The sequence below is a fragment of the Passer montanus genome, unplaced genomic scaffold (assembly GCF_014805655.1).
Source record: "Passer montanus isolate IOZ18808 unplaced genomic scaffold, ASM1480565v1 scaffold15, whole genome shotgun sequence".
NCBI lineage: Eukaryota > Metazoa > Chordata > Aves > Passeriformes > Passeridae > Passer > Passer montanus.
The window spans coordinates 354,303-375,504 of NW_024362051.1; the positions used below are offsets into that span (position 1 = coordinate 354,303).

A 21,202-nucleotide genomic window follows, 5' to 3' on the forward strand; every position below is an offset into this window, starting at 1 on the left:
AACTTTCCCCTCTTTCCTTCAGTGTCCAACCCCAATCTATTGGGCCCCCCTGATCCTGCAAAACTGATCTTGAGGCAGAAACTGAAGTGGCTTCTGCCTCTTTCAAGGAGCTTTGAAACACCATCTGGAGCAGCCAAACTTCTCCAGTGCTCACACCAAGAGCAAAACGTGGGCTCGGAGCAGTGGCAGTGCAGGTACACTCTGCTCTGGAAAGGGGCAGGGACGAAGGAGCCATCTCCACCACTTTGTTTCTTGCAGGTTTTGCTGCTCTAATATTAATTCTTTCTCTCTAATTAGAATACAAATGAAAGACTGCCTGTTGGAGAGTACATTCTATACTAATATTAGAGAATAAAGAGCTATCATTGAAAAATAGCTTAACAGAAAAAAAATAAAATTGCTCTGTGTCATCCTGGCTGAAATAGAAGTTTAAAGGGCTCTGAGTTAATTTTTATGCAGAAGAAGGATGTGTATTAGCATTTAATGTGGGTAACACAGGGGCATGGCAGTTTCAGGACAAGGAAATATGTAGCAAAAACATCCAATCCAGTCATTTTGTGTGGGCTTACTGCAGTAAGACAAATCTGTGAATATAGTGCAGGTCAAGCACCAGTTAAATCTACCTCTTAAATCCTTCCTAGTACTTATTCAGCAGGTAGAGAATTGATTACATCTCAAAGAGGCAATAATTTCACATTTCTGGATCTGAACAAAAAACCTCTTCCTAAGCATCTTTCCTGCAGTTTCTCAACAACCTGCAAGAAGTGAAAACATCAGTAGCTTGGACCAAATGAGAAAATTGGCAGAATTATAGAATAAAGTTTTAAAGTTTCTGTGCCAACATTAAGCTCTGGAAAGCTTTCTCCTCTCACTTAAACAGAGTGTGCCTAATTGCCACTGGCACCAATTTAGCTTTAAACCCTCCTGCTTCTCTAATAGATCCAAGGAATCTCCCCTTGGAAAACATGTCCATGGATCTCTCTGAAGCACCAGGCTGTACAAACTCAGCCCTGCTGCTGATCCCACATCCTTCTGGAACCTTACACATAGCAAGGTTTTGAGAGCTGAGAGAAAGAAACGTGGCTGTTTACAGCAGGTGAATCTCCAGTGCCAGAGGAGCTTGCTGGGGACACCTCAGTCACCCCCAAGTCCCCCGTGGGAGCTCAGAACAGCAGGACACTGCCCTGGAGCCAATGGCTCTCCTCTAACAACGGGTCTGGAAAGCCAAGCACAGCAGCAGCCAGCACTGATTTCTGACACGGTCCCACAGCAGTCAGGAAGGAAAGCAAACACAGAAAACTTCCCCAGATGGCTCCAGCAGTTGGCAGAACCCACGAGAGATACTAAACTGAAAATGCTAAACACAAACAGAATGATTTATTTGAGCAAAAATATAAACACAGATGAATTAATCTTTCCTAAGCCAAGTTAAATCCTCAATGTAACTCAAATCCATGTTTATCTAAATGATATTTTCATTTACTCTGCAAGGAGCTAATTTTCCTTGTTTGTTTGTTTATTTGTTTCTTTAAGCGAGCATTTTCTAACTCCTGGCTGCAGATCACAGTTAGAACAAGCAGGACAAGGTCTCTTGATGATGTGTCTTCCTTTGGGAAGTCTCAATAAAATGCACAACCTGGTCTTTCAAGGAACAGAAAGGTGGGTTATCAGCATTTGGAGGATGGCACTTTTTAAACACATGAGCAATGAGCTTGTCTCACATAAGCAACAAGCTTCTCCTTTTATTTGAAGGAGAAAGGAATACATTTAGAGGACTGAGTCTATCCACAGACACTGAGATGAATAAATTGGCTTTCCAAGATTCCCAGCTCTCTGAGCTCATGATAGGCAGAGCCTCTATAGCTAAAATTAGTAGATATTAATGGCTCCCTCTCTACATCTTCAATTAGAGTTAAAATTACGAGCTTATGTAACACTGCTCTGGGTGAATGGAAAATACATGTGCAAAGTAGAAGAAAGGATTGCGAGAAAATGTCTTACTGTGTCCTACACCTACATGCAGATTCCAAGCCATTAAATGGAATTGTAGAACAATTAATTATTGAGATAACCACAGGTGGAATTTTGTTTTCTCTGGGATTAGATGATTTCCTAGAAATAGCTAAATAAATAAAACTCTTGCTGGATAAATTTAAATGACTTTATATATTTCCTGCCTGTATGTTGTGTGCATACAGCAGGACACAGCCCCCAGCCCCAGCACTCCCCTGTGCCCCCAGAACAGAGCCCTGTCCCAGCACAGCACTAGGGATGTTAACAGACAGGATTTTTGGGAAAGGTTATTAAATGGTGTTGGAGGTACCAGGCATGCTCTGGTTCTTGTGCTGGTACAGGCTCAGCTCATAAAGATGTTTCTGATTGTGCTTTTTCCCCCTCTTCTCTCATTAGAGATTAGATTAGAAATAAATTATTTATTTCTAAAGTTTCACAAAATTATGTTTTAAGTGAATGTCATTCTGGGCTCCTGAGTGCCCCAGGCACTCTTGAAATAACATGCTGTCATTCTCAACATTTTACACTAAGGCTTTAAAAAACCATCCTTTATACTACTAAATGTCAATTTGTAAATGAAAATTGCCCACTACCAAAACCTGGAGTTTATGTGTTTGTGCACCTAGTAACTATCCATTCATATTACTGATTTGCTCCTTTAAATTAAGGTGGCAACAATTTTAAAACATAAAACTTAATGTGCCTTTCCTTTAAAATACATATTTTACAAAACTTACCAGAATGGCTAAACTTACACAGGCAAGTTTTTAATCTTAATTACCTCATCCATGGCAAAGGAGAGGATAAACCCCATGATTCTTGATGAGCAAATGATCACAATTCCTAAAGCAGAACATTAGAGCCCAGTGAGACTCAGCTGCTCAATTATGAAATGGTTTTTGCACCATCTGATGAAAACTCCCCCTTTTCCTTAAGCTGCAATAAACCCAATGTCCTTGTTCCTTGGCACTGTAAAATACCACCTGAAACTTCTTTTTATGGCAGGAGAAGTGATTCAGTGGGCACTGGAGTGCCTGGCCTCCCTCTGCCAGGCTCCCAGGCTGCTGCTCCTGTTAATCAGGCAGGATGAGCGATGGGTTTTCAGGATTCCTGGGCTGCACAGATCTCTGTGTCTCTCCCAGGAGAGGAGGTATAAGCCACGAGCAGGAAAACATTTTTAAGAAGGCAAATATAGGACTATCAGGACACAGAGGGAACAGATGCACAGAAACAAAGTGGTTTTTAATCTTGGCCTTGAACCAAAAGCTTTGCACTGTGGAATACAGACCAAAATGGAAATTCCATCTGCTCATTTGTTCCACACTTCATTGACACAGAAATGCCCCAAACGATTTAAAGTATTAAACATAGCTGGGTATACAAGATATTTATATTTACATGTGTCTAAAATGATGCCTTTTTGTTTGTCATTTTCCCTTACACAGATTTCTCTGAATTAATTATTTGTGTAACTGCAGAGCTGAATATTCAGTTTATAATTTACTGTGGGAGGCAGTGTGCAAACACAGAACAAGGTGATTCCATGCCCAAAGAGCTCGAGGAGAATGGAGATGTCAGACAGAGATGGATATTCCACTGCCCAGGCAGACACAGCAAGCAGTGGCAGGAAATTTAGATTACAATCCCCAGTGCTCTGCCCCACCACCCCCAGCTCTATTCCATCAATCAAAAATATTTCATAGTAGTGACTTAAAAATTCTTTTTCCTTTTCAAAATGACTGCTGAAAACACTCCAGGAGTTTCAGTTCTCCACAGTGATTTCTTTTTCTCACAATGCATCTTTTAAAAGGTACAGTTTCCTGATAAATCTATTAACATGTAATTAACTATTCACTGCTCCTGTCAGATACTCTGTATTGAAACCTGGAAGTTTTGGCTTACCAATGTCACAAGGAAGGGGTATAAGGAAATATTTATATTATAGAGGATCCCTAGAGGTCATTTAATTCTATCTCCTACTTAATGAAGGGCTGACTGCAATGTAAGTCTTGCTGCTCAGAACTTTCTCCAGTAAAATCCTGACAGTTTGGATTAAGATCTTGAAATCTCCCTGGTACCCTCTTTGGTATTCCATCTATTTCTTGCTGTCAATGCAACAAGTTTTGCCTAAGTCAAACTAAGTCACTCTGGAGATCCTACACTTGCTGTTTCCTTGGTTCTTAATATTTAGGATTTCACTTTGTGTAGTCAAAAAAGCTCACTTGACAAACATTTACCAGAAATACTGAGCACATGACATGTAAATGTATTTTCACCCAAAGCATTTTTAATTACCTTTTTGAATTCTCCTGTCCTCTGATATTCACACAGCATCATATCAAAGAAAATTGGGATTGTGGCTTTTCGTAGCTCGACTTCTGGAATAAGAGTCATTTCCAGGATGGGCCCAACCATCCCCGGAATAAAGCAAATTTTATTCTGGCCTGAAACAAAACCAAAATTGAATATTTGAAGAGCAAACTGCATATTTTTAGGAAGACATCTAGGAGCTGCAATCATTTAAAGTAGTGTTGAATCCATCTGTGTTGGTCAAGTCTCACAGCTCAGTCACTTCTCTTCATTTCTTCTCAAAAGGTGGGGGCATGTGAATGGACACTGTCTCCTTCCAAGGTGCCAGAATGCAGTGCCAGGAATAAGCAGGAATGCCAGAGAAGTTGATATTTTCAGTGAAGAACTCAATTTTTAAAGTTTTTGACATCTCCTTATAAATATTTAGAGTAGAAAGTAATAAATTACCCTAAGAAGCTCCCAAATTCTACCAGCAGGACATGATAATGTAGAATAACCTTTCTATGAAGGAGAAAAACCATTACTGACATTTAGAATTAAATTAGACATTGCAACAATGAATCAAACCACCCAATGCACCAAAATCAGCAGCAGCAGCAGAAACACCATCCACAGAACCCAGCTCCAACCCCACACTGAATCATCTGGTAGCACCAGGGTTACATCAGCTCAGCAAACACCCGAATGTGCAGAGCTCAGCCAGGCCCCAGGCGTGGCTCAAAGGCTGGGAAATGGAGCAGCAGCAAACCCAGGAGCTGTGACAGTGTCAGTGCTGCCTGAACCTTGTGAGGAGACAAAAACCTTCTCTTCAACACAGGTGAGACTTGTTCCACACTAAGGAGTGCCTGAGTCTGATGTTCCTCTCTGCTGTGTGCCATGTGAAGTGTCAATGCAAATGCCACACCATAATTTTGCAAGATAAAATGAATAATCTACCTAAGTTCAATTAATAAGAAATTATCCCAAAGGAGTTAATGAGAAACTCTCAAAGGAGGAACAGCAGAACCTGGCTGAATGACAAAGTTTTTACAAAAACCTTTTTGGAATTTTAATCCAAGCAGATTTCAAATCTGTCTCTTAATCTGCAGAATCATAGGTTCAGGCTGAGCAGTAACCTTCTCAGCAAAAATTCATCCAGTTTCAATCCTGCAAAATAAGGTTCTGAGATCTGATTTCAGTCATGTTTGAAGTCTGAGAGAAGGTTCTGAGTTCTCTTTTAAATACAAAACTGGCAGTGGTCCCACTGTATCTCATGTTGGCTCCAAGCTTAATCATAGGAGTGAAAACATATTTTAAGTTCAAATAGCAGAAATATTTACAAAAGCACTTCATGTCAGATATTTTTCAATGAACAAACATTATGTGACAGATTCAGTTGCAGTGAAGCTCAGTTTGCTACTCACCAAGTTTGTACCACATGTCACGGATAGCAAAGCCAATTAAGCGTCTCATATCTCCATATCTGGGAGGAAAGGAATATGAAAGGTATTTTTATCATTACATTTTTTATCATTTTACCACAAAATTAAAGATATAAGATAAAGGATATATTTTGCTTACTTGTTCTGGATTTTGTTGTATTTTGCATGGGAAAAGTTTTCCAGCTGTAGTGAATCTTGGGTAATAAAAGCCACAGCCAAATGAAAATAGTTGTTCCACAGCTGTAAATTGAATATAAGGAAATTATAATAATTTTGAGGAAACCAGGAATAATATTAAATGATGCATAATGCAGAATAATTTATGAAACCAAGTGATGCAAGCAATATGATATTTTTATATTATGCAGAGATGTACATCATTAGTATTATGCAATTAGCAGAAAAGCAAGAAAGATGAATTTTAATAACCACTACCACACATTTGCTCCTAATAACAGAGCAGCTGAACAAATATTGCTAAAAAGAAGATTCACATGAGAACCATTGGGCAACAACACTAAACCCTGAACCAGAGCAGGACTGGGGGAACACGTTACGTGCTGGTGGAGCTTACCAAACTGGAGCTGAGGCACCTATAATTACACTGCATTTGAGCACCACTTCAAAAGGCATCTCCTGCCTCCTCTTCGGATCCTAATTCAACAGCCATTTGTATGAAATTCCAGTGTAATTTGTGAAGAGCTCTCCACATGAAAGAAGGACGAAATACATCCCTAAATAACAGCTGATAGCACACAGTCTGTACTTGAAGTAGACAAAAAGGCTCTGTGCTTACAGTGCACAACCCTTCATTCCTGAAAGCAAATTATTTGTTCTACACACAATTAAAAACAAGCACTTCTCACACACTAGAAAGGGAAAGGGAAAAGAGAAACTTCCCTAGGAAACACAAATTCAAGGAAGGAAATACAATTTTCAGAAGCTTTCAGGCAGTCAGCAGCAGCTTTAAACACTTAAAAATGCAGCTGTAGCTAAAACCAGAGGTAGGGCTCAGTGAGAGAGCAGAAGGCAATGGGAACTGTATTCAGTGGTGGTTCAAGGGATGGAACAAAACACAGGACTGAGCTCTTAATTTTGTATGGTGCAATACAAGCCTGGGTTGGGAACCCACACTAAACAGCCTGGAAACAAAATATTCCATCAAAAACTTTAGTGGCCTCTGCCTTTTGCAGCCTGGAAAACTCCATGTGCAAATAACCAGGAAAACCAGATCCCACCACACAGACCACACCCAGAACCACAGACATTTCCCATAATGCATACAATTCTCAGACATCCTCTATAATTTGAGGATGCTCCTGCTGTTAATTGATCCCTCCCTTGGAAGCTGTGCCCAGCAGAGCTGCTGTCCTGCACACACCAACCCAGCTCTGCAGCCAAGGCACAGCCTGGCTCAGCAGCACAAAAGTTGTTTATGCCCTGAAAGGCCTGTTTCACTCTCTCACCAAATATTTTAAGAGGTTATTTTGGCCAGTGTGGAGTTCTCAGCCCCTTGAGAAGTTGTGTTTATTGATGTGCAGGGAGCACACTTTGTATGTGTCAATTTATAGCAGTGAAATGGAAAATTCCTCAAATTGTTCTAGACTGTGGGGAGAAAAATGAAGGTTTATTCCCCAATGGTCTCTTATTTCATTTAATAGCTCCAAGTTCAGTGCCACCTTTGTCAGAGACACACCCTGCAGACTCAATCTCCTTATTTATCAAAAACTTTTCCTTCCATCCCCACAGTACCCCAAAATGGCTGAAAAAATGGGATCCTTTTCCTTTCAATTGCATATTCAAATTAGGGCTCACAAGATTTTAAGCACCAAAACTAACTTTAAAACTCCATGAGACAAAGTAGTCTCTCTCTGAAGGAAAATAATATGGAAACAGATTTTAAAAATGCAAAAATTATTCTTATGAGACACGTTTTGTTTTCTCTAACCCCATAATAACATTCCAAGGTGTTTTGGACATCTGTCGAATTGGAAAAGGTGGAATTAATTTAGCAGGAAATTTCCAGCCATCTCACGAGGAAGAGATTTGTTAGTTATCCTAAAAAATCATCCAGGAGTAAAGGTTGCAGCCTCCTCCTTCACAAACCTCTGAGAAATTATATTTGCTGGTGGAAGAATCAAATATGACTTCAAACTCTGTAATTTGATCATTTTCAAATGCAGAGTATGATATATAATATATAAAAATATAACATGTTAATATTTCCAGCATAGTGAATTCTAGCTAAATTTCCCAATGGTTTCATTCCCTATTGACCTCTGCATTGTTTCTGCAATGTCTGTCTGTCATACATAGATTTTTGCAGTGTGCATTTTCCCCCTGTGCATTTGTAATGCCCTGAGGGTTTTGATTTTGGGGTTTCTAAAAGAAGATTTTAACATAAAAAATAAGCTGCACAATTCTGTTTGTGAAGTGTGTTTGTTGAAATACATTTCATTACTGCTGAGTTATTAATGGAGCATAGCTCATGCAAGAAGGGTAGGAAAACACAAAAATAAGCATTTTCCTTCAAATCAGACTGACATTAGATTTTGGACTATGCCTTTTATAATAGAATTCTGAGGCATAGGTGATTAATATGTGAATTACAATCGCTCTCACAGCATGGATATAGAATTATAATCCTTTCTAATGCCAGGTAAACGTAGTGCTAATGGAGGAAGGGAGGGAGGAGCGAGAATCAATAACGCTGCATTTCCAGAGCAGAGGCTCTGCAGCAGCTGTGGGAGCACATCAAAATGGCTTGGGTTTGGTCACCCTGGAGGTGTCAGGTGCTGCCATCTCCAAGCAGGGACATTCCCAAGGGAATCCTGCTCCAAAGCCAGGCAGGAATCCAGTGGCACCAAGGGTGGGATGGTCGCAGGGCAGGTGTGTTCCCTCCTGCATGGAAACCCCTCCTGTGCTGAGCAAGACTCCAAACCAAAGGTGGTGGAGCCAGGAGGTGACAGTGACAGCACAGTGCAAATGCTCTGTCCTGGACAGGGTAACACCTTGCAATGACATCAGCTCCCAGCAGAAACAAAATCACCTGGAATTGTCCTCTTTACCACAGATGTCATCTTCTCAGACAGCTGTTGAGGATACCATGAATGTGTTGCATAAGTACAGAAAATCACACAGTTTTTGTTACAATTAAACCAAAGACACGAGGGAGACCTTCAGGGAACACTTTTTAAAAAATATATTCACAATTTTTAAGATTTTGTTTCTTTGTTAAGCTTCTTCTGAAGAGCCTATCGCAATTCCTGCATCCTAAATCCAGAATTTAGACAGCTACCTTTTGATGGTGTAGCTGTTCTGCTGCCCTGCAAAAGCCCAGCTGAAAAGCAGTGGTCTGGACATGGTGTCCACTCTTCACATTTGAAATTGGCAAATCCCTAAAGAGCTGTTATTGCTACAAACCAGCAGAAATCCCAACAGTGACACGCCATTTAAGACTAGATGTTATGCCAATGGCTGAATTTCCCTTGTCTTTACCAGGAGAAGCTGACAATGAGCCCTACACCACCAGCACTCCCCACCTCCGGAGAAAAGGAAACAACAGCCCACAACAAATCCTCATAAAACTGCATAACGTGGTCCTGGCTGGGGGAACCAGTGTGCAGACACGGCCTGAGACAGCTCTGCAATCAACTAAGGGAACCCTTGGGAATATTATTTTAAATAATATTGGGAGCAAAGAAACAAAAAGATGGAAAAGAGAAAAAGAAGCAATTTGCAATCACACTGGTCAGCTTTTTGTTGGCATGAAATGCAACAAAGTCAAATGAGCAATAAGACATTGATTGTCATGGTCTTCAGGGGAAAGTCTAACCTCAGACCTGCTTGCCTTTTTTTCCTCTCTGCTATAAATATATCTCCTTATATTCTCTCCATAGGGTCATCATGAACTATCTTGGTTGGAAATGGGTGTGTGTGTTCTATTCTTATCTGTCAGAGCTGGGGCAGCTCTCTTCTGTTCATGGGGCAGTTTTCTTTATCTCTCCCACAGCCAATCCTCCCTCCAGGAGATCTCTGCTGTCCATGGCCACTGAGTGTCCCTGCGTGGCTGATCCAATTCCAGCATCCCATGGGGAGATGCTCCGCCCAGGGCAGGAGCCAAGCATTCCTACCTGGATCCAATCTGAGCCTGGAACAGCCCAGCAGCCTTTGCCCACTGCATTCCCAGAGGAAGAGCAGGCCCATCTCCAGCAGCCCTGGAGCTGCAGAGGAAAACTCCCCCCTTGTGCAGGATCCCTGCTCCAGCAGAAGCACAGCTGGCACTGCAGGAGGGCTGAGCCCCCATGGGATGGGACTGTGCCACCACCCTGACCCACAGGGGGCCAGGGCCTGTTCTGACTCTGTCAATGGTGTTTTGTATTACTGCATTGTTTATTTTATTTTAATTTTCTTCCCTAATAAAGAACTGTTATTCCTATTCCCATATCTTTGCGTGGGAGCCCTTTAATTTCAAAATTACAACAATTGGGAGGGAGGGGGTTTGCATTTTCCATTTCGAGGGAGGCTCCTGCCTTCCTTAGCAGACACCTGTCTTTTCAAACCAAGACATGAATACAGAGTCTTAGGCTAGAGTACTTTCCACAGCTGCAAGCCTTCAGACTTTTCCTTGCAGGCTCTGAATGTGTCCCTGGAAGGACACCTGCCAGCTCAGCTGCTCCAGCTCCACGTGCCAAGGCAGGAGCTGCTAAACTGCTTCAGACAGGTCAGCTGCCGAATTCATTCTTCAGAATCCTCGACTGAGAAAATATTCCCTGCCTTTCTAGATAACCTGTTTCAATATTTAACATAACCTCTTTATAGCTAACATAAATACAAGAAAATAACTTGTTTCAAATCCAGGGACATGAATAGAATAGAAACTGCTAAATATTGAAGGCTTTTACCTATTCCAATAATTCCTGCTGAAACTCCAGATTTCTGTGCATTAAATCCTCATGTTCCAGTTTATGTTCAGTACTGAAGAATGCAGAGTCATGCATTATGCAAGATTCTGTCCCTGTTTGTACTGTAGGCACCATGAATATTGGGAGCTCTCCTTCACTCCTACTTCATGGTTTATTTTTGGCCAATCACTTAATGAAATTTCACTCTATTCTCTCCTGTAAAATTATTTCCTCTGCAGCTAACAGCTTTGTTTTATCAGCACAACAGTAAATATTCCATAACAGAAGCCCTCCAGGCAGACCTGGTTTTGTTGTGTTAGGTTTTGCTGCGTGCTGACACTGGTGAATCTCTGCAGGACACGACCTCTGAGTGCCACTGATGTGCTGAATCCACCCCTTGTGCACTCCGTGTGCAAACCCAGGAAAAAACCCAGACCAAGGAGAGCCACCCCCCACACAGCAGGCACAAAACCTCAGATATCAGCTGATTTTTTATCTCCAAGACCAAAGCTCCCCAAGCCAAAGGCCCATTGTGGCCCCAGTGCAATGGCAACCTCGGTGTCCGAGCTCTGGGACAGGGAAGGGCTCCCTGCCAAAATGGGAAAGTGCATCTGAGGGATGACTGCTAGGGCAGGAAATTTAACAGCCCTTCACTGCTGTGCTGGGCAGGGCTTTGGGATTTTTCTCTCTATCCAGCAGCCTCAGCACTGAACCTATGGCTTTAAGGCAATGCTTAGCTCTAACCTGAAGGACTGGACCCACTCTTGATCAGACAGAGCACATCCTTTCCCTAAATGGCCCTAAATGGTAACACCTCTTTCCCTGCTACCTGAATCACATAAGAAATGAAAAAAGCAATTTGCTTTGCAAACAAGAAAGAGACCAGGAACTTTTTTTTTCTCCATTTAACAAGCTCAGCTAGAGTAGCAAAAAATTTCTTCCTTGCATCTCTCTAGATTTGAACCACACTTTCCTAGATGCTCAACTGCTTCACAGCTGACTTGCTTTGTTTGCTTTGGTTGTCTACTATTTATTGCCATGCAACCACTCAGCTGAGTGAAAATCCTCAGATCTATTTCTCTGTGCTTTAAACAGCTTTTCAAATTTTTCTTTTAATTAAGACTTTGCTCCAGCTCTTAATAATCTGATCTGAGAACACCATCCTGCAAACAGTAAAAATCATGCACTTGTTTACAAAGGTGTGGCATCTTTTTATTTTAAATAACACTGACTGATTTGCATCTCCATTCTCCCAGCCCACTCAGCTCCTCCTGCAGTGGGCTCAGGGCCCTGCCCCAAACCCAGCTGAGGGTTGGGATGTGTGGGGCAGGAGATGGGGATGAACAGCCCATGTGATTATCAGGCTGCAGCTCATAACAAACATGAAAGTTACACTCCTCCAAATTTTCTCTCAAATCAAAATAGAGAAGGCAATTTTCTTTGTCCCATTCTTATTTTTTAATAGGAATGTAAATAAAAATAGAAATACAGCTACGCAGTAGCTGTACTGTAAGGTGAACTATTTTATAAAGTACAGGTGTCTCTCATTTACTTTGAGTTAAACACTGCTCAGGTTTGCTTACAGCCATAATATATTAATAAAAAAATACTGTGGGAAATCAAATTTAAATTTATAATTAAGGCTATTAGACAACATGCTTCAGACCTTTTTTAGTCCAGTAGCAACTTTTTGAATGGGTGTATTTAGGCAGCTCTTAGAAGGTTTGCAGAGCATTTATTCATGAAAGAAAAGTAAGGCAACACCTTGATTTGGACTTTAAAGTCTCTTACGAAGACTATAAGGGTATTACAATTCTTTACAGGGCACCACTTATTTATTGTAACATTGTTTACCTTACTCAGAGCCTCCAGATATTTGACAAGTCATGAATAAAAGAGCATTAATGCATCCCCTTGAACTACAAGGTGCAATGTTGAACCACAACGTCCCTGGTTGTTTGATAACCCTTTGGGAGGCACAGAATTGCCACAGGAAAGAGCTGAAATAAAGGCTCCAGATCAAACTGCTGCTTTCATTTGAAAAAGGCAGTGAACACCTTAATAAAACTTTGACAGATCCAGTCTTTATTGTCTGTGTGATTTTGGTATCCTGCACATGGTGATGTCTTTCAGGCCTTTGTTACCTGCTTTTAAAAATTACTGACACATCTTGCAGTAAAAAGTGATCAAGTGATACAGGAACAATAGTTTATAAAGTGCTTGTTAATAAACTGATAGAACTTAGGACAGATTATATCATAAATATGTCAAGGGCCTGAGAGCTTCCAACAGGTATATTTACTAAAAAAAACTATTTTAAGTTCATTGGAAGAAACATCTTTTCTTTGATTCAAAAGTCTTAATTAACATCATACATATACACATTTGTATAATCACACCTTTTGAAGGTAAACATTTTTAATGAAATAAAGCTGGAAAAAGCTCCACATTTCCTACCTGGGGCCACTGTAACTGAGTGTGAATCTTTCACCTTTCTTTTCAGTACTGTCTTTCAAACTCTTCCTGTGTAACCACTATTGTGGCTCCCCTGCAGCCATTTGGGACCAAGGGGTTTTGTGTTGAGGACCAAGAGACCAATTCCCAAGCAGTTTTTAGCACAAGTGGAATCATTTAAAACCGATTGAAAGCTGTGAGATGAACCATGAAATATAAAGCCCTGAACTTTATGCAAAGGGTGAAACAGAATGACTTCACACACCATGATCTGGCAGCACTAAGTGACAAATCCTGAATCTAAAAGTGTATTTACATTTTAATACCAATTTAATGAATGTGAAAATTACAGATATTTTCATTTTTATCTAAAGGAAGCCAAATGTGGTAAAATGCATAACAAAACAGTTCAGTTGCACAGAATGATATTGAACAAACAAAAAACCCAACTAACCCTAACTAAAAATGATTACAGAAAGAACTAATAAAAACAAATAAATGAGGATAGACTTGTCAGGGAAGACTACAGGTCAAAAATAAATTCTAAGTGCTAAATACTCTAGGAATCAGCAAAGTTAAGCTCTTTCTGTCCTACATCCATAGCACTGACATTGTAAAGGCTCTGTGTGTTACATCTGAGATTGACTTGCTGAATTCACTTGGCTGGATACGAAAAAAAAAAGTTTTCTGCTTGCCAGTCCTGAACAGAGGCATAGAAGAAAATACCCTGGTTGGGTGCCTTATCATAAATGATCAAAGCCCAGCTCTGATGTCACATGGTCCAATCCTGCCCCACCCAAATCCACAGCCTGTCTGAAACTGTAAATATCAGTCTGAAACTGATTCTGGCACAGCCTCAGGAGGGGCTCTGGAGATGGGCACATGCTGCTTTGGCTCAGCTAAAAACCCCAAATACTTACTTGGACTTCAAAATTCATGTTCTCCAAAAATTTCTGGTTCATTGTCTCTGCAAATTTGTTGATGGCTCTCAAGAAGACCCTAAAAAACCAAAAAAACCATGACACAGATAAATGAATGTAACCTCTGGCAATCAATACCCAATGCTGTGTGTGATACTGGTGGCAGCACATTTGTCACTGAGCACACTGGAAGCATCACACATGAGCACAGCAGGTGACAATCTGTACAGTGGCACAGGATTTATAGTGTTACCCATTAAAAAATTACACAATTGGCAAAAAAGTTTCTCCACCTCTGCTGGAAAAGTCAGACAGTAGAATTTCGTTTCCCTGCTGCACACTGTGCTGCATTCCTGAGAAAAAAGAGCAATTCTTTCAAACCCAGTGTCACCTTCTGCCAAAGCCAGGTCACTCACAAGGGGGTCTGGCAGCTGGAGCAGCTCCTGTGCTCACATCATCACTTACGAGCTGCACTTCAAGATATAAAGTGCAGCTTCTCAGTTTTCTTACAGGTGGGGAGGGCAGGACAACACCTCTGCCCACCTTCCTCCCCAGGTGAGTTATAAAAACATTCCAAACAGTGAAAACACACATTCAAAACACTATACAGTTACTTCTTCCAAGAGTAAGAGCAGGAGCATTCCCCCTCCAGCCTGAAAAGCAGCACCTATTTACGCTCTTGATTAATGCAGCATGATTAAGTCATGTTTCTAAAGCTAATTTCTGACTTCCCAGCGCGGGACATTTGTAAAACAAAAATCAATTGAATCTTTAAATATTTATAAAGTTTATTTTAATAATTCAGTTGTTTTCAAAATTGGAAATTGACTGAAAGTGATTATTTGCCTCTCCTTCATAGGTAATTTTTTTAAAGCTATTAAATGGAAATGTTTCTATGGAAAACACTGTAAGGACAAACAGAATGGTGAACACAAGGGAAAACCAATCCTAATTGTTCAAATATAATGATTGGCTGTCAACTAGATGCTCCCAGACAGGAAAAAAATCTAATAGTTACAACAGCCACGTCCAGAAATCCCCACCATCTCATTGATTAGCAACATCAGAGAAAGCAATAATTCGATAATTAGGATTATCAGCAAAAGATTAAGAAATCACAGGGTAGCCATATGTTACTGCTCAAGGAATGCTGTGTCCTTGTGTTGGGTTCTCTGTGGTGTTTTTGGTGTCCCATCTCAAAAGGATGAATAAAAAAAGAAAGAAGAGAGAAGAAAACATGGAAATAATTGTGATACAGAAATGACCCTCAGTCAGGTACAGGGTGACACAGGAGGGAGGTGACAGGACCTATAAAATCCAAAGTACCATGGAGATGAGACTGAGAGCTCACAGGTTCTCAGGGAAACACCAGAGAGCCCTGAACACAGCCAGGGTGTGCATCCAAAACAAGCAAACCCAGGTTCTCTGTTAATCTTGCTCAATTCTGCAGCTCATTGGTACAGGGTGCTGCAAATGCCTGGATTTTACACTGGCTCAGAAGTGATCACACACATCAAAGACTAAACTGAAGGGAACACCATTAACACCATGGGGGCTGTTAGAACACAGCAAACAAGCTCTGCTGGTACTCTGCTCCCCTGGCAGCCCTCTGTGAGCCACTGGAGAAACAGAACAGTCAGGGAAAGGAGTTTTAGTCTCATTAAAAAAAAAAAAAATTAAAAAAAATCAGAAGGGCTAAGTTCAGTTTCTTAATGAGGGAGGTAAAGCAAAAGTTCAGCTTTTGGCAAGCTTGCGACAGGGAATCCCACATAACCACTGAGCAGCCACCCACAGGAGCTCCCTGCTTCATTAGAGCAGTGACTGGCTGGAGTGAGATGCCATGGTGGGGGTGAGGCTCTCCAAGAGGAAAATGTTCCTTGTAAAAACCTACAGAAGAATTTCTTTCCATCTGTGCAACATTCCCCTGCAGTGCTGATGGGATCAAGGAAATTCAGTAATTATGTGGTCACATCCCGCCAAGTCCTTTTTGTTCAGGTGATCAGAGGGACGCTGCAGGAGCTGTGGCAGGGGGAGGGAGCAGATTTCTGGTGGTGCTGTGCCACTGCCACATCACCCCACGCACTCAGCTCAGCTTCCTCCCCGTGGGCCAGGGCATCCTCTGCTCCCATCTCCCAGACTGGCACAGCTAATCTTGCCAGCTGAATTAAGGGGCTGGTTTGTGACAAGCCAAGAGGCATCAAATCTCCTCCACTTCCAGAAACCAGAATTTGCTCAGTGCTGCCCTTGCAGGGTGTCACTGCTCTGCTGAACACCTCGTGTTGGTGTCACAGGGCTGCCCTGTGCCCCCAGTGCCACCTCCCAGCCTCTGCCACCTTTATGTGACCAACTCCTAAAGGGGATTCCTGCTGGGAGCTGTCCCACACTGCCCACAAGCAAATAAACACATTCTTCCCTAAAGCTGCCCCCGCATGGGGACATTTATCTCCTCCAAGCTGCCTGATACTTGACACAAACAGCTTAAGATGCTGCAAAAAAAGGGGATTCTAGAAGAGTGATTTATTTCAGGCAGCACAAAACCCCACACGGCTTGGCAGAATCAAGACAGGTTATTCTGTTTCATCATCATCATCATTCTTCTGAACAGGAATTTTAGGTCAAGGCCTTTTCAGTGTTGTTTTCTGTATTGCTCTAGACCGTTGGATTTACAAAGTTTATTTCTTGCCAACTCACATAAGCAACTTCTTGGGCTCCAGCTGCTCAGGGAGAGCATTTCCCTTCACTCATGGTTTTTGGCTGGAGCAGGAGAGGTTGTCTTCCATTTCTGAGGCTTTTATAATTCCCAAATTCTGTGCATTTCCACACTGCTCCAACACCATGGCAAAACACATCACCTAAATATCCAGTTTAGCCAGACTTTGATATAATCTGGTGCTAATAACTTCTCTTGCAACAAAAAAAACCCAACACTTTTCAGAACTTTACTCTTTAAACAGAAATATCATGCAAAATAGAGTAGAAATAATCATACCTTAAACACACATGAAATTTATTAGTGGAAATCTATTTCCTATGTGGACATATTACTGGGTATAATAAAAATTGTTGTGAAGAGCTTTATTAAGTTTTACTTTTAGCCATATAGAAAAACCTCAAGGACACCTGAAAAATACTGAAGTATTTAATGTCAAGTAGAAATCATGGAAAATATTAAAAATATGTACAGGTTTCTATACAACATAATTATATGTAAGCTGTCTTCTGTAAATATCCCTTTCACAAATATTTTTATCTGACAGACTGGAAGGACACATTTGCAGGGAGCATGCAATATTTCCAGGCTGTCAAGTTGCAAATATTTTCATTCATTTGTGTTTTGCCTAAAGGGTGTATCTATTCCTGTCACTGGGAGTCACTTAGGCAGTGGGTTTGAATGCTATTCTTGCCTCCTGCCAGTGCCTCAATGATTGCACTGTCCTGCCTCAGTCTCCTCTTTCACCAAAAAGGGGAATTAATTAAGTAGCCACAAGTATGAAAATAAGCAGGTACTTGTAAAATAGTGTGAGATTTTGATGAAAAAAGGAGAAAATATAATTTCAAACACTAATTTTTGAAGATATAAATTAAACTGTCACATTTTCAATTAATTTTAATGAAACAATAAATTTTCTACAGTCACAACAGAATTAATTTCTCATCAGTTTAAATAATTATGATCTAAAATTGCTGAAATTCCTTTACCCACAATAACTTCAATGATATTTCCTGAGTTTATGAGGATTGATGCTTCTAATGCACAGCTCATATAAAACTCTTGGGCCTGAAGATTTATGGAAGATCTTTAAAGTCCAAAGTCTCTAGGCATAAAAATGCAGGGTTTTGGCTTAGGACAGCAACAAAATTGCCATGGTTCAACTGCTCCTGTTTCCTCTCTCTCTCTCTGAATTTCCTGCTGTTTCTGCTTTTCTTCATTGCATTGTCAGAGACATTTGTTAAAACTTTTGGCTGGAAAGAGGGCCCGAAGAATAGAAACCTGTGCAGCTGTACTTGGTTTCACACACTTAGGTGTCTGTTCCAAACAGGGGAGAACACTACCTTAAGTAACACAGAAATAATTTAAGGCAGAAAAAGCTGAAAATTCATGTCACTCTAAGATGAAAATTTGATTTTAAGCTGATTTCCCCTCAAAAGAAAACAGAAGGATTGAGATGGACCAAGGAAAGAACTCTGGATTCATAAACAACATATTAATCAAAATAGGATTTCAAGGCTATTCCTCAGATGATGATTTTGTCTAACAGTAAAATAGGTCTGCATGTTGTCCTTGCTTTTGAAATGTAAATAGGTAATAAACCTAAAATTCAGATCTGCAACCCCAAGTTATTTTTAGCAAGCTGGTTAGAATTGTTACATCAGCTTTTTCAACATAAAACAAAGAGAGAATTTTATAAAACAAACAAACAAACAGAGACCCCCCCAAAAATCCCAAACAAACAAAATCTTAAGTTCACATTGACTGTTCTTAGGTGGCTTTGCAAAATCTGGTCTTTTTCTGCACCTTGTTCCAAAGAAAGAACACTTCTGGGTCCACAGCATGATTTCGAGAAAGGTGCATAAATCAGATCCAGCACTAGAAACATTTCCAAAATAATGAACAGCCCTTTCCTCAGACTCCTCAGGTGAATTCTTTTAAAGCAGTGAGATGCTCTTCAATGTCTTTGCAGGTTCACATGACTCTGAAATCTGGGAGTTCACTGCTTCAGCTCCTAGCTGAGTAACCCAGATCCTGAGGTGAAGGCTGAGTGAATTCACTCAGGAATTTATGAGCACCAGCTCCTGCTCCTGCTGCTGTGGCTCCTTACGCCGTGACTGATGGAATGACAGGTGCAAAAATGAATCAAGTACAAACTTCTACTGGATAATCAGACACACAAAAATAAAGTTTAAAAGAGCCTATTTCCTGTGTTGTGGAAACTTATTCAAAGAAACCATTAAAATGATGGCATAGGTGTTTCTTTTAAGTCACATCTGAAAGCCAGTGAAGCCAGAACTTCTTCCCCTAAACCCAAAGTGCTTTTCCTTCAGAGAGTTTGGTCCAAAATTCAAGCCAGAAGGAGTTACACTAACTTCAGTGGTTTTTTTAATCCCCAAAACTGATCTCTCAGGATTTTCATCAGTGAATCCTCTACTTGAACAGACGAGGAATAGGAGGGAAGTTCTTGCAAATCCTAGAGGATGTACTGACTATTATCTTTAAAGATATTTCCTGAGTTTGGATAGAAAAAGTTTGGCCATTATGCCAATTCTATGAGATCTGGAGCAGGGAACAGCAGAGACAAAATAATACTCATCCATAATTTATATCAACTGAGTATCATCCTCATAAAGTGTTGTGCAGAGGACACCTGATGGGTATTGTAACGTAAGGGAAACACCAGGGAAAAGCAGCTGAAGTCAACTGATTCTCCTGTGGGCTTGTCACCTTTTCTCTTCCTTGTTGTGTGCAGAACATGCAGAAGAAGGCATGTTACAGAATGAGAAGGTTCAAAGTGTGGGTCAGACCCAAACCCCAATTGTCACCATGATATTTTCTGAAAAAATCCTCTTTGCCCAGGATTCTTCTCCTGTGAAGATGAGAAGCCTCAGAGGAAAAGAAAAGCAATATTATCTGACTACTTCTCCCTGTGTTTTGCTGCTTTGGAATGTGGTCTGGACATCCTTTACCAGCAGGAGCATCTTTGATTGGTTCCATGTGAATTGTGTTGGCTTAATGACCAATCCCAGTCCAGCTGTGTCCAACTCTCTGGTCAGTCACGGGTTTTTATTATTCATTATTTTCTAGCCTTCTGATGTATCCTTTTCTCTATAGTTTAGTATAGTTTTAGTATATTATTTCTTTTAATATAATATCATAATATAATAAATCAGCCTTCTAAGAATATGGAGTCAGATTCATCTCTTCCCACAACCTGGGACCCTGGCAACCACAACACCCAGTGCTGGTCATTGTCAAGGACTGGAACAGTGAATTGCAGCTATAAACGAAAGCTGGGAGGTACAAAATACACAGAAGAGAGACCAGACAAGCAACCAATGTGACAGGAGAGACTAAACCCCACAGGTACTACAGGTGAAATAATGAAAATCCCCACAAACCAACAGCAGAAATGATCTCCTACTACCATGGCAATCATTGATTTAGAAATGAAGGGTAATGCAAGATGGAAAAAATATTTAAAAACCTTGTGGCTACATGAAACCTAATTATGAAGAGCACAGTAATGGCAACACTTGGGAAGAAATCCACTTCCATGGTAACTGGAAAAATATGGCCAGTGGCTCAAAGAAAGGCGAATAATTTCATCATATTTCTCCCTTGTGTCAACTCAGCTTCGCTACAGACTGAAGAATAATTTCTTGAACCATTCATATTGAATTCTAATGACAGAGCAACTGCCATATTCCTAAATTCTTTTCCAATGTACACCCAGAGTGTAACTAAACAACACAGTCAGAAAGCAGCAGCTCCAAAATGGCTGTGCCCCAGCTGCTCCTGTCTCAGTTATAATGTTGGGGCTTGTCTCAATTATACATCGTGGTTTTCCTCAGTAGCATTATTTGAAAATGTGCATTAAACAGCTATGCCAAGCACCCAGAATACTGCATGCTGTAATGTGTCAGAGTTACTCTGACAGCAGCACAATGAACTCCCAGAGGAAGTCAGGACTGTGCAGTGGTTTTGTGCCAGAAAAGCCAAGTTTCCACGTGAGACCCTTCAACAGGCTCTTTGTATGTGGCTTTTCCTTCAGCATCTACTCAAAACATGCTTAAACACCGTGTAGCTCTCATTTAGGAGCCAAAATACATTTTCAAGTCTGCATATTAGGTGCACTTTTTATGCCAAACTCCTGGAATTGGGATGTGTTGAATTCTTTAAGGAACTTCATGGCTTGAAAATGAAGCGTACAAGGAGCTGCCAGAATGGGCTCTAATAAATCAGCTTGAGAGCTTTCAGTACCTCATTACTTTCACTAATTTTGCTTATATTGTGACTTCCTTCTCACTCCTGTCTCCTCTGCTCTTCTGTGCATTCCAGACAATTTTTTACGTAGTAGAAATATTCTGAATTAATGAAAAAATTAACAATCATGCTGTCTTTAGTGCTAATCTAGAATGGGAATCAGACACAAAGCTGAAACCCTGTTCTTAAAAATGAATGTAA

At 40.7% G+C, this 21,202-nt stretch overlaps 1 protein-coding gene across 3 annotated transcripts in view; it reads right to left on the minus strand.

Moving 5' to 3' along the window:
• DOCK2 (dedicator of cytokinesis 2) overlaps nucleotides 1-21,202 on the minus strand; it is a 161,073-nt gene that overhangs the window by 32,004 nt on the left and 107,867 nt on the right. For all 3 annotated transcript variants that reach the window (XR_005626705.1, XM_039701678.1, XM_039701677.1), the window contains 4 exons: nucleotides 14,023-14,101; nucleotides 5,884-5,984; nucleotides 5,727-5,785; nucleotides 4,309-4,457 (listed from right to left, as the gene is read on the minus strand). Coding sequence is in view for 2 of the 3 variants with exons in the window: in XM_039701678.1 (XP_039557612.1) it covers nucleotides 4,309-4,457; nucleotides 5,727-5,785; nucleotides 5,884-5,984; nucleotides 14,023-14,101 (388 nt within the window). In the remaining variant the exon portion in view is untranslated. The remainder of the gene's footprint in view (nucleotides 1-4,308; nucleotides 4,458-5,726; nucleotides 5,786-5,883; nucleotides 5,985-14,022; nucleotides 14,102-21,202) is intronic.